Source organism: Rhipicephalus microplus, chromosome 5, assembly GCF_043290135.1.
Source record: "Rhipicephalus microplus isolate Deutch F79 chromosome 5, USDA_Rmic, whole genome shotgun sequence".
NCBI lineage: Eukaryota > Metazoa > Arthropoda > Arachnida > Ixodida > Ixodidae > Rhipicephalus > Rhipicephalus microplus.
Window position 1 is genome coordinate 209896365 of NC_134704.1, and position 21079 is coordinate 209917443.

The following is a 21079-nucleotide window of genomic DNA, read 5'->3' on the forward strand; positions in this document are numbered from 1 at the left end:
GGCGGCAAGTGCGACTATTCAGGGACTGGATTTGGGCGCTTTGTCATTCAACTGATCCTGATTGGCTGGCTCTGAAGAAGTTCCGCTCTTGTGTTCGACTAGCGGCTCAACTAACGGAAGCAAATTGGAACAGTATGGTGAGAATTTTGTGCCGCTCTGGTGAAAAATCTGCCCCGGTTGTAAAGAAAAAGGTGAAGGTGATTGGAAATGCTAACCTGCCTGATGACGTAGAACAATTGCTGGCGAAAGGCCCAAAATTCTGTATACCTTCGCATGTTCCTGCGCATGATCTGATTGCAATGAATAGAAACATCGCGTCTAAAGCGAAGCAAGATTCCCGCGATCAATGCCTACTTGAGGGCGTAGTAAGTTTAGAAAAGTCGGTGCCAAAAGGCCCACCCCGGCATTCAGATCGTTGTGTCCGACGCGCGGTGTCCTTTCTGAGGGCTAACGACCTTTGCCTCATGCAGGCGGATAAAGAGGGTGGTTTTGTTGTTGTGGAAAAAGGCATTTTTAGCGAAAAAGCGCTGCAGGCTGTGTCAAAAAACTTTGCTCCTGTTGGGAAGCGGGAGGTGCGTGTGAAAACAAAATCCGTGGATTTTTGTAAGAAACTGGAATTAACATTGCTTGCGAAGAGCATCCAGAATAGCAGAGGGAACTCTTTGACTGTGTTTTTCACGGCGAAGACTCATAAGGCAGAGGTACCCTTTAGAACCATCGTCAGTGAAAAGGGGTGCTGGCAACACAATGTCAGCCTGTTTTTGCAGGAAAAATTGAAGTCACTGGTGTACAATGATCCCTTTCGTACAAAAAATGCAGATGATGTAGTGCACTTCTTGAGTAGGAATACCAATGTGGGTTATGGATTCTCAGTTGACATAGAAGATTTGTTTTATTCTGTACCCCAGCATGAGCTTATGTCTTCTGTGCAAGCGTGCATTGAGGCCTATGGGGCTGTGCCTTTTCAGAATTTTGCCGGTGTTTCTTTGAGCAATTTCTTGAGCCTTTTAGAGTTTTATCTTAAGGTCACTTTTATCGTTTTTAATGACCAGCCATATTTGCAGCGTAATGGCATATGTATTGGTTCCTGTCTGGCGCCTCTGCTTGTAGATATTTTTTTAGCAAATGTGGATTGCTCTTTAAGCATAGGTTTTAGCGCGAGAAAGATTGTAAAGGTTTTTAGGTACGTCGATGATTTTTTGGTTTTATTTTCTATAGACTCCTCCTACCAGGACTCGGTGACTAAGATTTTAGGTGATTTTAGCAGAGAAGGACGAGGTCTGGTGTTTACTTTTGAGCTCCCACAGAATGGTGTTTTACAGTTTTTAGAATTAAGGCTCGAGTTTTGTGAACGTCATGTGTGTTGGTCCTATCATCCACGCGCAACTAAGGACTTGTTACCTTTTAAGTCGGCGCATTCGAAAATTGTGAAAAGAGGTATTGCGATGGGGGCCATGGAAGCGGCGCTTAGAAAATCATGCACTCACAAGATGCACGATAGTTTCGCAAATCAGATCAGCCGACTTTTGGCTGCGGGGTTCCCAAGGTCGCTTTTGATTGCAGTGGCGGAAACGCTCTTCCAGAAAAAGAAAACTGCCAAGCGGGCGGACGCCGTACAGGACAAAGCGAGGCCTGTGGTGGTCCCGTATATGCATGGGATATCCCATCAGCTCAAGAAAGTGGCAGGCAGACATGGGGTCGCTATGGCGCTGTCTGCCCCGAACAAGCTTTCCAAGCTGTGCTCCCGCACTTGCGGTATGAACAGAGGAGGTTGCAAAATCCGACACGGTGTGACTTATGTCCCGTGTGCCGTCGGCGTGGTTTATGCCATCCCGCTCTCGTGTGGCAAGTTCTACGTCGGAAAAACTGGAAGATGTATCAACGAGCGGCTCAGGGAACACGCTCAAAAAGTTAACAAGAACGAAGATAAAGGAGCCCATCTTGTGGCTCATATTAATTCTTGCTGCAATTGTGAGCCACGTTTTGAAGGGACGTCGATCCTTGGCAGGAGTAACAATGAACATGCGCTGCTGGCTTTGGAAGCCTATCATATCAGAAAAAGGGCTCAGCTTTGTATAAGCGACACGTCTCTGACGCTGCTCCCATCTGAGTTTCAGTTCATTTCATCACGTATGTAATACACGGTTTCATTTCTTTTGTCAACTCTGATTGTTCCTCTGAGTGTCTGTTATCTGTCGAGATGTGTGGCGCATGTGCGGTGAGGTTGCCCAGGAGGTATTTATGCATTGACATATCCCGAAATAAAGTCAGTTGTTAGTCAGCGCTGGTGTGTGTCGTCGCTTTCTTTGTGGATCGTTTTATGTTTGCGCTGTAAAAGTATATTCTATCTCTAAGAGCGTTACTGATAGTTTGTCAAATGCATGGTCGGGAAGATTGAGATGTTTTGGTAGGGGTAGATTTGGGGCTGATTTGGCATGGGCTCTGTGAATATTGAAGCGAATCCTAAATGGTGTTTCTGTTTGTCCGATGTACTGCATATTACACACGTTGCATTAGAGTAGGTATACCACACTAGAGGAATCGCAAGTTAGGTTTCCTCGTATGTTAATCGAAAACTTGGATTGTGTGCTGGTTGCTTTGTGTGTTTCTCGCATCGCCTTACATACAAGACATCGTGACTTTAAACGAGGTCGGCATTAATTATTGGGGAAGAGGTATTGATTAGAGAGTGGACAACTGTGTCTTTGAGGTTGCGTGGTCGTTGTTAAACGACGCCTTGAGCAGATGGGGATGGGCGTTTCAGACGTTCACTTTGTTCCAGATTGCTGTTATGTCGTTCAAGGATTTTGTTTACATTGGGGAAGTTTGTTCTGTAAGTCAAGCAAAGGTTTGTTCGTTGTGGGTCTTCTTGCGGTGGTCGCTTCATAAGTAAGTTTTCACGCTTCAGTTTTCTCGCTTTTTGAACAGCGTCATCAATTACATGTGGGGGGTATTTTTGTTTCTCGAGCATAGGTTTTAGCCTCTGTGAGCTCGTGTCAAAATCAGCGTTTCTGAGCAGATTCGCTCAAACCGGTGAGCCTGGCTGTATGGAATACTGTTTTTACAGTGGCACGGGTGATCGCTTTCGTAATGTATATATTGTTGCGGATCCGTTGGTTTGCGATATAGGTTTGTAGAGAGCTTGTCCTCTTCTATCGTTATGGTGACATGAAGAAAACTTACAGTCACTTGCGAGTATGTGTGTGTGAAGTGTATGTTCGGATGTACAGCATCGTAGGTGTCGATAAAGCTGACAAGTTCGTCCTCGCTGTGAGTCAAACTAAGAAAGATGTCGCCTATGTATCATCTGTATAACAGTGGTTTCAAGGAACTTTGTGCAAGGAATTCTGATTCTAGCTTTCCCATGAATATGTTGGCATAGTAGGGTGCTATTTTGGTGCCCATAGCGGTCCCGCTGATTTGTCGAAAATACTCTTGATTAAACTCAAATGAATTTAATTCGAGGACCCTCCTCGTCAAATTTGCGATGGCAGAGAAATCTAGGGTGTTAGATTGTGTATGATTTGTGTACATTATTTGTAATGCAGCTATGCCGCCATCGTGAGGAATATTTCTATACAAAGAACAGACAACAAGAGTAACCAAGTACGAGTTTTTCGGCACACACAGACCTGCAATGTCTCGAAGAAATTGTGTAGTGTCTTTTATGAATGCGCGAGTGTGCATGGAATGTGGCTTTTTAGCTTGTCCACGTACCTTGATATGGGTTAAGTTATTGAACCGATGCCTGATATGATTGGTCGACCTGGGTTACCAGGTTTATGAATTTTGGGGAGGATCTAGAAGCGACCTGGACGAGGGTATGCTGCTCGCATCAGTTTGTAGTCAGTGTTGGTTATCTTTTCTGCATCCAACAGTTTCTTTAGTTCTGTTGCTATTATAAGTTTGTTTTCGCCTGTCGGATCGCCTGGGAGGCGTTCGTAAAATCTTGAGTCATCTAGTGGGCGGTATGCTTTTTGTAAGTACTTGGTTGTATTAAGGACTACAATTGCTCCTCCTTTGTCAGCGGGTTTTATTGTTATGTCTGTCCTAGATGCCAGATTTCTCATACTCATTTTTTTTTTCAGATTTTGTCAAGTTTTATCGGTTTCCTTTCTGTCTGTGGTATTCGTGTACTATATCTTTCTGTACAGCGGTGACATAAAGGTCCAGGCACTTGTCTCGATTACTGTTCGGTGTCCAATCATTCGTTTAACGACGGTGAATTGTTTCGTGGTTATAAGGCCTGTCCAAGAAAGATTCGTGCAACCTTAAGCTTCTAGCGAAGTTGTCGAGGTCTCGGAGTAAGTGGAATTCATCGAAAAGTTTTGTGGTCGGGCAGAAGCTTTCTCATTTTGATAGCAGTTTTTCTTCGTCAGGTGACAAGCTCGTGTCCGATAGGTTTACAACCACAGTGTCACAGGATGTGTTCATAGATTGGTGCTCGTTTGTACCGTTATTGATTTCCTTGGTGGTGTTGTTGTAGTGATAAGGAATTATATCAGGGAACGCGGGGTTGGGCAAATGGTCACTTTTTAGTTTATCAATTTTCGTGGTAATGATGGCTTGGTATTTATTCTGATCAAATTCTGTTAATCGGGTGATTTCTTCGTTCGATAAAGTGTTGTGGCGGAGAATGGTTTTGGTTATAGCGATCAGTTTCTTTACCTGCTTATCACTGAGACTAAGAGCGATTTCTGTTAATTTAGGAGATGCCTCAAGTAGGACATTTTCGAACTTTCCCCTAGGGGATACTACACGGCGGCGGTAATACATCCAGGAACGCAGGTGGACCGCCTCACTTTCAAAGTCACAAGCTCAAGTAAGGCGGAGGAGGTGGCCATTGCACTGGCAGTATCCCATCCAAACTCAAAACAAATAGTTACAAACTCTCTAAGAGCCTGCGAGAGCTATCTTGCAGGAGAAATCTCTCCATTGGCTAATAGACTTTTAAAATTCAGCATCAGGCACCGCGATCCTACCCCAAAACGTCTTATATGGACTCCGGGACATCAGGGTCTACGAGGTAACGAGGCTTCATAAGCAGCGGCCCGCGTGCTTACTTCCCGGGAAGCTCTCCGTTCCCCTGATAGACCTGAACGCCCCACACCTTTAACACGGTTTCGAGAAATCAAAGAATACTACATTGAGCAACGCCGCTTGTATCCCGCACCAGCGAAGGGGCTCTCGAAAACGGAGGAGCGCGTCCTGCGGCGCCTACAGACAAACCCGCTGCTTTGTCCAGACATACTCAAATATTACTACCCAAAAATAAGTGGGCAGTGCCAGAACTGTGGAGAAGTGGCCAAAACTCACCATATAGTCTGGGCCTGCAAAATGAACCTAAAATTAACCCCATTTCCTAGCCCCACCAAAGAGAACTGGGAGATGACACTATTCAATCGCTCCACACTAGAGGAACAGTGAACTCTAGTCCAGCGGGCCCGGGTGGCAGCCTCGACTAATGACGTCCCAGACTAGGGATGTCAACCAGCCCGGTGGAGATAAGGGCTATATGGCACAGCCAGCATCAATAAAGGTTTTTTCCTCCTTCCTCCTTACCAAACCTGCCGCATTGTGGGACGTTTCATTTTGACCGATACACGGAAACTGCGATGCGTTCTCGAGTTTTGTGACGCCACGGAAAGTCGTGTGATGATTCTGCAGCTCGATCTTGAAAAGGCATTTCACCATGTCTCTCATGACCTCTTGCTTGCCATACTAGATTATGCGAATGTTAGTTCGGTATACAGAGATGGCGTGGCTTTCGCATATCGCAACTGCCCAACACGTTTAGTAGATAATAATACTTCAGGTGCCTTCATTAGCAATAGGTGTCTAATCCGTCAGAGATGACCGCTCAGCCCTCTTTTATTCCAAATCTATATAGAAACGTGTTTAACAGTAAGTGAAAACAACCGCCTTCACGGTTTTAGGTTTTAGGCCTCAGAAGGTAAAACTCTGGCACATGCGTGAGATGTCGTAGTTTGTTGCGAGAACAAAAAGTCGGCAGATCCCACGTAGAGTTGGAATTGATTATATGCGAAGCACGAATGAGAAATGTTGATATGTAACTTTAAAATTAGCACAACGTTACGAGGTGGAGGTAAATGACGCCATAAATGACTTCTGTGTCATGGTTATCTTGTTTGGATGTGTCGTTTACCTTCGTCATCTATTCACGTCACGGGATAACAAATTTGATGTATGTGGAGCTAGCGAAACCACCACGAGCACGGTATGAGCATGGTATGTTGTCATGTTCTTACATGACACGCGTGTCAGGATTATCTTGTTTGCATTAGTATTATATTTCGTCATTCATTGGCGCCACGTCGTGCCAAATTTAGCATATGTGGAGCTAACAAAATGGCGGCGAGCACATCATGAACAGCCGAATATACTCCACTGTAGTGTTGACGCGCGTGCACGCTGGGCACAGCGATGCAACGTTAGCAAAACTCGATCTCTTTTGAGCCTGACGCCAAGCGCGCCCAGCGTCCAACGGCACGGCCCGACGGCAGGCGGTGCGAAATGCGACATGTTGCATTTAGCACTGATGTGTTACATAGACAACACTGCGTCTCCCTCTTTTCGTGACGGAGGGACGACGGAAGTGCTGAAACGCGCATGCGCCAAAGCAACGCAGCACGGCGCGTGTCTGCGATTATATGACAGGGCCGGTGGCTAGCGTGGCAAGGCCGGCGTGACACCACGAAATGAATGCCAGCATCTCATGAATATCATGTTTGCATCAGTCACATACCTTCGTCATCTATTGGGGTCACATAATACCAAATTTGGCATATGTGAAGCTAGCGAAACGGCCGCGAGCACATCATCAGTGTGGCAGGTAGTCATGTTGTTACATGACACGGATGTCGTGATTATCATGTTTGGATGTGTCATTTACCCATGTAGTCCGTTAGAGCCGTGTAATACTGAGTTTGGTACATGTGAATCTAGCGAAACGACATCGAGTGCAGCATGAGTGTAGGATGTAGGCATGCTGTTACATGACACGCATTTTATGTTTATCATGTTTGCACCAGTATCATACCTTCGTCATTCATTGACGTCACGTAGTACCAAATTTGGTATAAGTGAAGCTAGTGAAACCGCTGCCAGTGCATCATGAGTGTGGCATGTAGTCATGTTGTTACATAACGCTCATCTCATGATTATCATGTTTTCACCAGTCACGTACCTTCGTCATCCAATCACGTACTGTAATACCAAGTTTGGTACATGTGACGCTGGCGAAACGGTTGTGAGCACATTATAAGCGCGGCATGTAGTCATGTTGTTACATGACACGCATGTCACGATTTTCGTGTGAGGGTCTGTTGCTTGTGTTCGCCATGCAATCATGCCATACCATACTAGTTTTGCAACATGCCATGTGAACGAAACAACCGCAAGAGCTGCAGACCATGAAATGTAAATCATGATACTAATGACACACATGTCATTTTCATGTTATGACTACTCAAATATATTTTTCATACAGGCATGAAATGCCATACCAAGTTTGGTATTGATACCATTATCGAAACGGCCAGGAGAGCTAAATGTCACAGGTGGCTAGATAGATACGCGCAAAGTCGCCGAAGTTCGCTAAGAAATACTTGGCATATAAAAAGTGTGGCAAACGTTATTGCTGTAGTGAAGAGTTTCCACAACACCACTGGTAGTCGTGTGAACTGGGGAAAGTGCTTGGGTTTCTGGGAAGGAGAGTGGTCATCCAAACCGGCCTTTTTGGCCAATATGAAGTTGGGGACATCACCTGTCAAATATATAGTGGTACCACTAGAACACTACACATATTCACAAATTTGTGAGTTTGAAAGCTCTTTTGTTTTTTTTTTCGCATTTCGTGAGAATATATAAGCACTCAACGAAATAAACTCTTCTTGGAAGTTAGCGCTTGTTTCTGCGCCTTCTGTTATCTCAGGTTTTCCGCGCTACGATGATATTAGTTGGAAATACAATGATATCTACTGGTGAGAAGAGGCAACAAAAATTCTTTTGAAGGCGAGTAGGCCACAGGGTCACCATCCATGAATGTTCTCGAGAGCTACGGTTTGTGGTTTGTTCTTTATTTTTTTATTTATTATTTATTTATAAAGGTACTTTCAGGGCCCGAAGGCACTACAGAAAGGAGTGGTGTAAACAGTCATAAGTGTAGTTTAAAAAAATTAAAAAAAGAAAAAAACAAAAACAGGCAAAATTTTACAGGGCATCATGTAAGGCGAGCTTGAAGTCATTGAGGTCACTTATGCAGGCGATGAAGGCAGGAAGGTGTTTCTAGACGGTGCTTGTCCTTAGCACAAATAAATTCTCATACACTCTCGTGTGACATGAGGGTAAGCCAACCTTAAACCGATGGTTGGTCTTTTTGGGGATATGAATTGAGGTGGATGAAAGAGGGCGGGCGTGTTTCAAATGGCTGTTATAATGATAGATTTTGTGCAAAAGGTGAAGGCGAGACAATTCGCGGCGCCATGAAAGATCAGGCAGGTTTAGGCTGCTCTTCATGAATGTGACACTGTAATGACGTGAATAATTTGATGAGATAAAACGTGCTTTATCTCGAAACTGTGGAACGTGATAAAGGTGTTGTATTCCAAAAAGACTCGTTTTTGGGCTAGTTGGTGCGTACTTGGTGCAGAAGACTGAGGCGCCAATAACATATTGTGAAGCAGGAAGGGCAAAAGCGAAGAAAGAACAGCGTCTTCTGCACCAGGTGTTGCATTGTTCACAGGCTAATATACAGAAATTGCATCGTGTCTTTGTTCTTGTGAACCTCAAGTTGGGAACAATGCAGTCGAACATTAGGCGAGTAAAAAGGTAGTTTGAAACTACCACGCAAATGTAAGGCAAATTATAAACAGTTTTTTTCTTTTTCGTAACATGTGATCGTTTTTGCATATGGTGTACCACCTAAGGGGGATGAGAGCCTTACCTGAATATGTAGTTGGAACACACCACATAATTGGCGCTGTCCACGGATATCTCAGGGAGGCGATATTAAGTATCCACTAAAATTTTGTAATGAGTAAATGTTTTCAGCCGCACGCGAAAGGCTTTACAGAGATGTGTGCGATGGAACTTTGCCCATTTTATTGCACAGGGCCATACACAGAGGAGGTAAAGTGCAGGGCGTGCTAAACAGAGTTAAATAAAGCAAGTGTCTCCTGCCACAAAAATTTTCTTTTAGGCTTCATACAGCACTTCACACGTAAAGGTATTTCTGGAAGCGCGGGGTGTCTTTCTACCTTGGGCCAGATAGCATAATTTTGATAAGCCAGAAACTATTGGCTAGGTTTTTTTTCTTTTGCATTGCTGGGAGAAAGTGCATTTTAGGGATGCATTGCAGAGGACAATCAAAAAGGCATTCCCGCTAGACCCATACGGTACCAAATTTTTCTCGACAGGTAATAAAGATGGTTTGCCAATTGAATATTAATGTTAGCAGGCCTCCACTGTTTATGACGTGCCATATGGCAGACTTTCCGTGCGATTCAGACGCACTACCTTCAGGAATGTACTTTCGAGAGCGTATGTCGAAATTCGATCAACTTGAGAAAACAATAGAGCCTCTTCCTGAGGTCTTGTCGAGGGTGGAACTCCTGACAGCTAGTAATATCGTAGCACTAAAAAAACTGAGACACAGTACAAGGCAAGGGGCAAAAGGAGCGCGCTAACTTCCAACAAAATTTTATTTCGTAGAGAGTACATATATATACTCACGAAATGCAAAAGCACACAAAACAACTCTGAAACACACAAATGACATGCACAAAAATTTACAATCATAAGAAGGACAATTCTTTCTGACAAAGCCCGATGAAGGAAGCGCTAACGCAGTTTCGCCCTAATCTACTAATCTTCTCTACCTGAACCCTTGTCATTTCATTTCTGTTTCTACCAACAATCACGGTGTGACAAAAAAGTAGTGTGCAGTGTTGTGACTGGTTCCCGAGCTGACGAAGGAGCGGTGCTTTTTGGATCATGAAACAAGTAGCCGACCGGCCGGCTGCCTATGACCACCAGGCATTGTCCCTCCTAGCCGGAGGGTGAGGCGTCGTGTTGCCACGACACCGTCGGCTCTTCGAGAGAGGACACAAAATACAGCATCTTCTTTGAAAGAGACCACGGCGGTCGCCACAAATCGCCCCGCTAACTTGGCGAGCAGTTTGGAGGACACTTTGAAGTATGCTGTCATGATCTCGGGACCCATCGACCAGTGGCACATACACGACGAAGAATAGCACCGCTGGCACCCCCTTGGACCGCAGAGTCACACCTCAATATTGGACATTCACGTGGGCCGTGCATGCTCATCCCCCTCGCCAGTTGTGTGTGATCTGTGATTGGACAGAACCATCTGCACGTGTTCTCTGATCTAGAGATTTGGGGAGCACATACCCTTTAAAATGAGCCACGCGGCTCATTCGAAGGAGCGCCATGTAGAACGCCAGATTTGAAAGCTCGCCAATTGAGAAAGAGCTCGTCATGTACGATAGCTCATCTTGTATATAATGTAAACAAACCTTCTTCAAGTCTCTCTTCCTCCTGCCTCGACAACTTTATCCCGGACCTCCAGTGCCTGCAAACCCCGGTCGCAACAGCAGCCACGTGTGCTGCAAAGCTGTGCCGAAAAACCATCGCGACCATTCGTGACGTTGCACGCGCGTTCACGGAGCCGGAAATTAATACAGCGACCAGTTTGTCTTATGTTGTGCTTGCCGCATGAGAGAGGTATCTGATAGATTATATTGTGAGCACACGGGACAAACAGGGTGAAAGTGGTTTTGCATGCAATACCAGGTTGTCCTAAAAAGCACAAAACCCTGTTTCTCACATGTGCTGACAATATAATCTATCAGATACTTCTTTCACGTGACAAGCACTACATAGGACAAACTGGGCGCTGTTTTATAGACTGGCTCCGTGAACACGCGTGCAACGCCAGGAATGGTCATGATGGTTTTTTCGGCACAGCACTGCAGCGCATGGAGCTGCACACAACTTTTTCGTGAGACTGTTATTGTCGGTAAAAACAGAAATAAAAGTATCAGAGAGATTGTCGAGCCAGAGCAGATTAGCAGATTATAGCTTAAATGCGTTAGCACTCCCTCTATTGGGTTTTGTCTGTCTGTTTTCTCAGCTTTTTTTTTTGCATTTCGTAAGTATGAATATGTGCCCTCTATGAAATAAATTTTTTTGAAAGTTAGTGCTCCCATTTTGCCCCTTCCCTTCTCCTGTTTCTGAGTTTTTACGCGCTACAATATTACTCGTTATGAATTACCAACACGCCCAACTACATACCCTTGCTCTGACAGCTCTGAAGGAATTTGAAAATTATTGTCTTATCAGTAGCACTGCAACTACTTGTTGTAGTGACCTTTACATTATTGTTCATGTGCAGTGTCTGCGAACAGGCAATAAAGTAAAAACGCTTTGTGGCAGAGTGCTTAACGCCACGCTCTGGCAATGAAATACTTGCTGGTTCCAGACAGTATCTGTTTCCAGGCAACAGATACTGCCTTTTAGTTATTATTTTATTGCAATCAGTTAGTGTAGATTTTTTCACCGTCACTTCTGTGACAAAAATACGTCAGCGTAGCCGTGGTGAACTCCGGCTCCAACACTTTCGCCTTAAAACTAACAGCGAATACTCAAGTGGTCTAAGAACAATGTATAATAGATGTGGTTTGCATCGCAACGTTTGTCTTATTATAAAGTCATGCCGTGTGATGGTTCCAACACTAGTTTAAAAACATGAAAGTACCTGGATTTTCGAGTGTTCTATACAGAGAAAAATTTTGTCGTCTGATTGCGATATAAAGCCGACCAATCTCGAGTTATATAGACTAAGTTTGTTCTTACACGTCTTCGCAGAATTCGCTGGCAAACTTTCATCTGATCATTGCAACCCAGATGATGACACGATTACCGAGTGCTCCAACGCATTCATCCACAACGTCTCTCAATCTGGATCCATCCTGTCAGGTGGCATGGCAAACAAGTGAGTATCATGAAAACTAGCCACAAAACGTATTGCCGCATAGCACATGAAAAGATGAAGGTGTTCTGCATATTGCTGCCACGACTATATAACAGGCAGTGTAATTTGCGAGTCTGATATTACTCAAATAGGCCGAAGCCGAACTATCTCGTATCCTGAATGTTGCACGCGACTAGAACTGAGATTAGGTGCGGATACTAATATATATATATATATATATATATATATATATATATATATATATATATATATATATATATGTATATATATATATTTGGTGTGAACAATGGTGTGAAAAATGGCAGATAAGTATTAATACTACAAAAACCGTCTCAATGACAATTTCAAGAAAGAAGGCACCACTTACTTTCCAGTATTCAATAAATGGTCACTGTCGTAGTGCTGTAAATCGTTATAAATACTTAGGTTTATAATCACTTCAGACCTCCGGTGGAATGAACATATCACTTTTCTAGAAAAGAAAGTCATGAAAAAGCTTGGATATCTCAGAAGATCGTTACGACAGTCAACGCAAGAAATAAAACTATTAGAATATAAAACCTACATTCGTCCCCTTTTGGAATATGCCTGCGTGGTCTGGGACCCATACACAAAGAAAAATATTGATAAACTAGAAAACCTACAAAGAAAATCTGCTTGATTTATCTTTCGCTCATACAATCGCCTCACGTCAGTCACTGCTTTGCTTCAGACAGCGAACTTGGAAGCATTAGATTTGCGGCGATATCGTGAAAGACTAAAATATATGTATCTGCTCTACCACGATAAGCTTTGCATTGATTCAAGTGCGTATATAGAAAAAGTTGTGCGACGACCCACGCGGGCGGATCACTCAAAAAAATTACAGGAATTTTCTTGCAGAACGAACTTGTACATGGGCTCTTTTTTCCCACGAACTGTACGCGAGTGGAATCGCCTCCCTGGTGGAATTGTGGAGGCGGCGACAGCGGCGTCATTCTTATCGTAGCTAAAAAACTTATAGCATGTCTTCCTGCCATATTTGTACTCTTTGTTTTGTGACGTTGCGTTGTTAGTACACAAGTGTTGTTACTACGCACAGTATTAGGCTATGCGCAATTGCATGTCATGCACTGTATATTTTTCTTTTTACCGTGTTAAAACCTGTGTGTCCGCGACATTCTCTGTGCTTAATATATTGTGAAAATGTTCAGCGTGCTATATCTATATTTATATGTTACCCACTCCTGCTTATCGCTTCACTTTGAAGCCAGCAGAAATCCTGGAAATAAATAATATATATATATATATATATATATATATATATATATATATATATATATATATATATATATAAGATTTAACAGACGATAATGCCAACGAATGTATAGGGGAAGTTATTAGACCAATTGTAACGTAAACGTGCAGGAAGAAAAGTCCTGTGACTTTCGATTAATGCGTTCGATGCTCTACCCCTGAGCTACCACGGCGGCAATCCCCCCCCCCCCGCCTTTTCTTTGGGTTTATATGTGAATATAAACGTGGGAGTGTCAGTCTGTGCCACCTGTAGCCATGGCGGTGAGTGCGGCACACTCTTTATAGGCCTGTTTGCTTCAATGAATCAAGACGGTGCAATACAGCCATCAAGGAGCCCATGGTCATCGCCAGCGGTCCTTGTAAAGAAGAAAAATGGCGCACTTTGCTTTTGTGTCGATTATAGGAAGCTGAATATCATCAAAGAAAGAAGTGTACCTGTTGCCTCAAACGGATGATTTTCTTGACGGGTTGACGTGAGCAAAGTACTCTTCCTCAATGGACCTCAGAAGGGGTTCTCATCAATTTGAAGTCGATGAACGTGACCGCGAAAAATGGGCTTTTGTAACTCATGCCAGTCTGTATCAATTCTGAGTGCTCCAATTCGACCTATGTTCCGCTCCGGCCGCACTCCAACGAATGACGGATACCGTTCTCGCTGAACTCAAGTGGAAACGTAGCCTCGTCTATCTACATGATGTCGTTGTCTCTTCAAAAACGTTTGACAAGCACCTTCACTTCTTTCAGAGTGTTCTTGAAGCCATACGATCCGCTGACCTTACCCTTAAGTCTGAGAGGTGCCATATCGGCTACAAAGCACTGTAGTTTCTGGGTCACGGCCCAATCTCGAAAAGACTGCCGCTGTGGCCGCTTTTTCAGTTCCGACAGACTGGAAAAGTCTTCGATGATTTCTGGGGCTCTGCGCATACTATCGCCACTTTGTTAAAAACGTCTACAAGATGGCGGAGCCGGTTATTAGACTTACGGGTGACGACACCCGATTTCTGTAGACTGACGAACAAGCGACTGCTTTTGCGGAACTGAAACATCGATTTTCTTCCCCCTGTGCTTGATCATTTCAATACAGAGGTGCGCACTGATGCAATCAACATTGATCTCGGAGCTATCTTGGTGCAAACACAAGATGGGACCGAACGTGTGATTGCCTAGGCGAGCCACCCTCGATCACTTGCCGAGACCAACTAATCAACGTCAGAGAAGGAAAGTCTCGCGATAGTATGGGCAATTACAGAGTTCAAGCCTAATGTCTATGGGTGCCCATTTAAAGTTGCGACTGATCACCGCGCTTGATCTTGGTGGGCTAACCTCCGAGATCCCTCTGGGCGATTAGCAAGATGGAGTCTGTGACTTCAAGAGTTCGATGTCACCATCGTATACAAGTCGGGTAGCAAACATGAAGACGCCGACACGCTATCACGAGCACCTCTGGAATCCGACCGTACAGCTGTAGAAGACGACAGCGCCTTCCTGGCGACTTTCAAGGGGGCGAACCTCCTATGTAAGCCAGGAGCGCATCCAGAAGTAGGCCAATCATTGATCATTCAGAAGGCAGCACCACGTCTATTCGTCATCCATGTTCCCGTACGTTTCCCTCATTTGCTTACGACACGGCATAATATACAAGAAAAACACCGTTGTCGGCAGCAGATCTTATCTTTTGTTGTTTATAAAGACTTTTGTGAGGACATACTATTAGCCTGCTACAATGAGCCGACATCCGGCCATTTGGGATACTCACGGACGCAAGACCAGGTACGACCGCTATATTTCTGGCTTAAACTTACAGCTTGTGTCAAACGCTAAGTGAAACGATGACGCTATGTCAGCATCGAAAGTCACCACCTGTAAAGCCTGCAGGCCTCCTACAACCCATCGACCCACTGCGTATGTTATTTCACCAGGTTTGGATGAACCTCCTTGGACCGTTTCCTTTGTCTCACTCCAGAAACAAGTGGATCGTCGTCGCGACTGAGTGCTTGACGCATTACGCTGAGACGAAGCCACTGCCACGTGGTACAGCCTCTGAAGTCGCCCAGTTTTTCATGCACCACAGTGTGCTTCGTCACGGCGCCCCTTCATTCATCATCACTGACCGAGGGACAGCGTTTACGGCAAAACTTCTGGATGACATCTTCAAGCTCAGTTACATGAACCACCATAAGACAACCGCCTACCAACCACGGAGTAACGGCCTAACGGAAAGACTAAGCAAAGCGCTGGTGGACATGATTTCTTGTACGTGGATGTGCAGCATAAAACGTTGGACGAGATCCTGCCGTACGTATCGTTTGCGTACAACAACGCAATCCAGAAAACGTTAAGCTTCACACCCTTCCGCTTAGTTTACCGTCGAGACGTGCAAACCATACTAGACGCCATGATTCCTTGCGACATTGACCAGCACAAGCTGCTAACTTCAGACGTCGAGGATTACATTCAGCGTGTAGAGGAAGCACGTCAACTAGCTAGCATGCGCGTAAGATTGCTTCAAGGTGAAGACGCCCGAAGGTACAATATCCACCTTCGACAAGTCACCTATCAACTTGGCGGCCAAGTGTGGGGTTCGACGCCTGTTAGACGGCGAGGTGTCAGCGAGAAACTCCCGAGCAAGTACTTTGAATCCTACAGAGTATTACGGTGGTTGAACGACGTCAACTATGAAGTTATTTCAGACGGATGCTCGCCAACGACCCAGTGCCACTTACCACGAACAGAGATTGTGCATTCCGTCCGCCCAAAACCTTATTTGACGCAGTGATAACGCAGTGACGCCTTACTGTGCCCGGGCAGCAAACATTTTGTTTTTTACGTTGTTGTTGGATCTTCAACAAACTGGGAACTCTGTTAATGTTTTTATGACCAACCACAGACATTTTATTTTGTACCTTTATATGCGCTGTGCACTACAAGTATCTTTTCTTCTTTTTTCTTTATGGGAACTGCTGTCCCCTTGTGTATGAGCATCGAGTCGATGCTTAATGGGAGGGGCAATAATGCCACCTAGAGTTGTAAGCCGCCAAGCCCTAGCTAGCCGAAAAGGGCAAAGAGAACGAAGTGCGTGTTAGCGCTTCGTTGTTTGAAGATACATGCTCGTGCCTATCTGCCCCGCTGTTGCTGTCTTGTCTCTACAGCTCATGGTGCGTTACAATATATATATATATATATATATATATATATATATATATATATATATATATATATATTGTGGTGACGAAGACCGAAACTGGCACTCTGGCACAGACGCGCATGCTAGGTGCGTGAGGAAGAAGAGGCAGAATACGAACAGCTGGCCCAAGATCGGGTATTGTCTCTTTTCTCTTCATTACAATCGCAGTTCGGCAAGTGAATCATCTGCGGCAAGCCACGGGTACGTGTCTTCGTGGTTCGTCGGCTTTGGGGGCTTCTCTGTCGAGGAACGCCGTTCATGCTTCCTTGGCAATGAGGTCCCACCCACGGCTTCAGCTTCCCTTATGACCACCAAATGACGGCGTCCAGGCCTCCCTTGGGGTTGGGGCATGACCTTATTGACACCCTGCCACCATTTCACGGCAGGGATCCATACCGGCTCCTGTCCTTTGGAAATGCCGCTCACGCTTCTCACAGCCTACACTTCCGTTGCCGCACTCTTTCAACATACGAGCTGACATGGAACGCCGTCCAGGCTTCTCTGCTCGTCAACCTCACCGGCATGAGTGCTGCATAGTCGAAAACCACGATCACCGACTCTTCGGGCTTCACACTCGACAGCGCCGCGAACCTGTGGAATACGATCGCGCTACTCCGCGTCAAGACTAACGAACTGGCAGCGTCAATCTCTGAGCGAGCTGCTACAATGTTGCCAGAATTGCGTGCCACTAACGCCGTGTTGGATGTAGCTGCCTCGCACGACCTGGAGGCAAGCCCATTGGAGCAACGCAGGCAGGTTTGGGGCACCCTCGTGCAGCTCTCAGACCAGCTCGACGGTGTTGCCTCAGTGATATCCGCATTCTCACGTGCCGCCCCATCATCGCCGTCCACCTATGAACTGCTGGAATTCGACGGGTTCCGGAACGACGCCGACAGCTGGGTGGCAAACGTCAACGCGCTAGCGATGCGCGCGGCCTGTACAGAGAATCAGAAATGGTATGTGGTCATAGACCGTCTTCGGGAAGGTGCAGCGGCGTGGCACCGGTATGAAGTTTGGAAGCAGCAGTCATGGGCGGAGTGGAGCTTCAAGCTCATAATTGCTTTCGGTGCGATTCCCTGTGCCACCTGCCCATGCAACTTGACCTTCTCTCAGGACGGAACTCGGGAAAAGCCTGACCTAGAGGATGCAATTCCAGCCCCCCCCCCCATCCTGTCATCTCTCGGTGACCAAGATGTAGGGAACAATCACGATCGTGTAACTCTGCCTTGCACAGGCATTTCTGATGTCGTATTTAGAACTCCTGAGGAGCACCGGCCCGATGATGCAGCTGTGTCCGGTGGGACCTGTTGGCAAGCTTTGCGCAACACTCCGCAAGAGGCCCCAACGCAGGTCGTCCGGTCAACTTTGAGGCACCGGCCCCCATCCTACCGGACATTCTACCCCCTAGTGAGACAGGTCTTTCGGCTGAGTCACATAACAACCCATCTGACCACACGGAAGAGGATATGTGTGCGATGCATGCACTGCCTGATTCGGCAGTCTCCGATTTACGGAACGGCTTCCGTCGAGGATCTCCAGCCAGTATGCAGTGTGGCTTCAAGAATCGCTGACTTTATAGCGTCCGGGAGCCCCATAGCGACAACGCTGCGCAAGTCACGGACTACGCAAGTCACGGTGCAGGAGTCACGCCACAGGTCAGCACGAGGACTTCACCCCAAATTAGTGCAGATGTCAAATCGCACCGAAAAACATCCCTCGATCCGTAGAAAATTACGCATACGGCTGCGTGAAATTCCACTCGTTTTGTTGCCGGATCCACCATTTCCTGCCCTGTTTTCTAAAATGTGGCGGGACAAAGGAAAGTGTTCTGTGATCAACCTGCCACCATGTCGATCCAGTCGGGGTCGCCCACCAGAACCATCTCCAAGAAAACCACACCACCGCAGGAAACTTCTACCACGAAAATGCCTGCTCGGTCCACCAAAGGAAAATCGAAGTCGCAGTGCTTTCTCTGAAAAGTCGCAGCATGACCGAGGCTGTAGACTGCCACGCGACAGTCAATGTCGTCCCCCGGAGTCATCATCAACAAAGGGACTAACCAGGACCAAGTCCCCACCACGACATGGCGAACGACCCAGGCGACATAGAAAGTGTCGGCCACCGGAGCCGATTTCGACAAACTTCCAGCGTGGTCGGGGCCAACCTCGACGATGCAGGTGAACCCACCCACCTGAAGCAATGTCAACTGCTGCAGCTAGCCTCACCCACATGAACATTGTCGTGTGGCCCATCAACAATGCTTGCAGTCATGACCGAATGTGATGACGAAGACCGAAACTGGCACTCTGGCACAGACGCGCATGCTAGGTGAGCGAGGAAGAAGAGGCAAGACAGCTGGCCCAGGACTGTGTGTTGTCCATTTTCTCTGCATTACAATATATATATATATCCGCATTGAAGAAAAAAGAAAAAAAATTGAATAATAACAAAAAATCACAAAGAGCTATATAAAAGACGTTACAAAGCTGCTAGGTAATCAACCAAAACAGACAATGTAGAGCGCCTTGCTGAGCAAGGTGAACAACAGATGGACGAGGTGATACAGGTTACACAGATAGGCTACTAAGTTTTCCTATGTTTTCAGTTAGACCAGATGCGACGGCGTCGAACTTATAGATGAGGAATGATTTACGGGCTTCTCTATCATAACTTGTGCGGAAAACAGATTTGAGTAATATGACCTGTAGAATTTCAACAGAGTGGTCAGGGAAGTGCACGTGTCTTGAAATGGGCAAGTGGGGCAAGGTGTTAGCATGAGATTTATGGTTGTTAAAACGCAGTCTCAAAGGCCCTTCTGTTTGATCAATGTACTGTATTTCACATAGCGCACGTTCTATCATGTATATCAGGTTCTCAGAATCGCAGTCAAGATTGCCTTTGATTTTTAAGGAAAATTTGGAACCAGTACTTGTGACTTGTTGGCATGTGCGCCTGTACGGGCATACTTTGCATCGTGGTTTTCGGCAAGGATGGCACCCAATCGTGTCAGGACTGTCTGCTTTCGACGATGATGACGATGAGAGTATGTCTTTAATAATTTGAGCTTTGCGACACACTGCTTTAGCTGGTTTGGTGAAAATGGTTTTTGAGCGTTCACTTTGCATGAGAATATTGTGGTACTTTCTAAGCACATTCGAAACACGCGTAACTGACGCAGGATGGGTAAAAACTAAGTTTGTCTGTGGTGAGGGAGTCGAGTTTTTAGCAGCGCACAACAGCGTTCTACGATTATGCATGTCGGCACGTTTTATTGCGTCATCAAATAATTGCGGCGGATATTTCTATTTGACTAGAGCATACTTTAGTGTTCTGCAATTTTTTGAAACTCTGATTGCTCTGAGCAGAATTTTTTAAAGCGTAAGGCCTGACTGTAAGGGATGCTAGTTTTGCAATATTTCACGTGGCTACTGTCAAAGCGTTGGTGTGGAATAGGTGTGAGAAAATAATATTGATGGATGGGCATCATTAAAGTAAGATATGAAGGAAAGCAACTCCTGTTCACCATGCGGCCAAATAAGGCAAATGTCATCGATGTAACGTTTTTAATAAAGAGGTTTCAGCGCGCGGGTTCGCAAAAACTTATTTCAAGCTGGCCCATGATTATATTGGTGTAGTTGGGTCCGATACGCGTACCCATTGACGTGCCACGAACTTGAACATAGTGTTGCCCTTCAAAATGAAAGCTATTCAGCTCAAAAGTGAGCCTAAGCCATAATGCTAATGTGTTGCTGTCGATAAAATTAACTGGTGATGCTGCTTGATAGGTCCTGGCAACTGCCGCTTTTCTGTCTACATGCGGATTGCTGGTGTATAAAGTCGCTACGTCTTGCGTGACCAAAAAAGAACATTGAGGAATAATCAGATCCATTATACCAGAGACAAAGTCGCTAGTGTCCTTACGTAAGATGGAAGTGATGCTTGGATACTACTGCTCAGAGATTCGACATAGCTAGACAATTTTTCTGTGACAGTACTTATACCTGAAATAATGGGACGGCCGGAGGTGTTTATCTTGTGTATTTTAGCCAAAAGGTAAAAACAACCGGGAACAAGACTTAGGGGAATAAGAGAAGGAATCGCATTGTCAGGCACCTTTTTTGTTTTCTAGAAGCTCTAGCAAAGTGCTCTGGGCACGAGATTTAAATTATTCAGTGGGGTCGTGATTCAGAAGCTCGTAAAAACTCGTGTCTGCTAGCTGTCTTCGGGCTTCTGCTTCGTAATGAGACTTGTTCAATATGACAACAGCCCCACATTTGTCTTCAAGCTTGATGACGATGTCGTTGCGAGAGGACAAGGAATTTAGTGCTCTCATTTCACTGGTGGATAGGTTACGGCGAAACGGCGTTTGCTTTCGATACGACTGTCGTACATCTTGTTCTACAGCTTTGATATACATATTCAAGCCTCCGTCCCGTTGTGAAGGAGATACCCAACGTTTTCCAGGAGGTAATGCGCTTGTGAAACCATTTGTATTTTGCCGGTCATGAAAAAACTTGCGCAAGCGTAAGTTGCGGGCCAAATTATCGAAGTCTTTCAGTAATTGA

At 45.4% G+C, this 21079-nt stretch overlaps 1 protein-coding gene across 2 annotated transcripts in view; it reads left to right on the plus strand.

Annotated features, from left to right (window-relative positions):
- LOC119173543 (uncharacterized) overlaps positions 1–21079 on the plus strand; it is a 699991-nt gene that overhangs the window by 634469 nt on the left and 44443 nt on the right. For both annotated transcript variants that reach the window (XM_037424351.2, XM_037424350.2), the window contains exon 8: positions 11908–12034. In XM_037424351.2, the coding sequence (XP_037280248.2) occupies positions 11908–12034 (127 nt within the window). The remainder of the gene's footprint in view (positions 1–11907; positions 12035–21079) is intronic.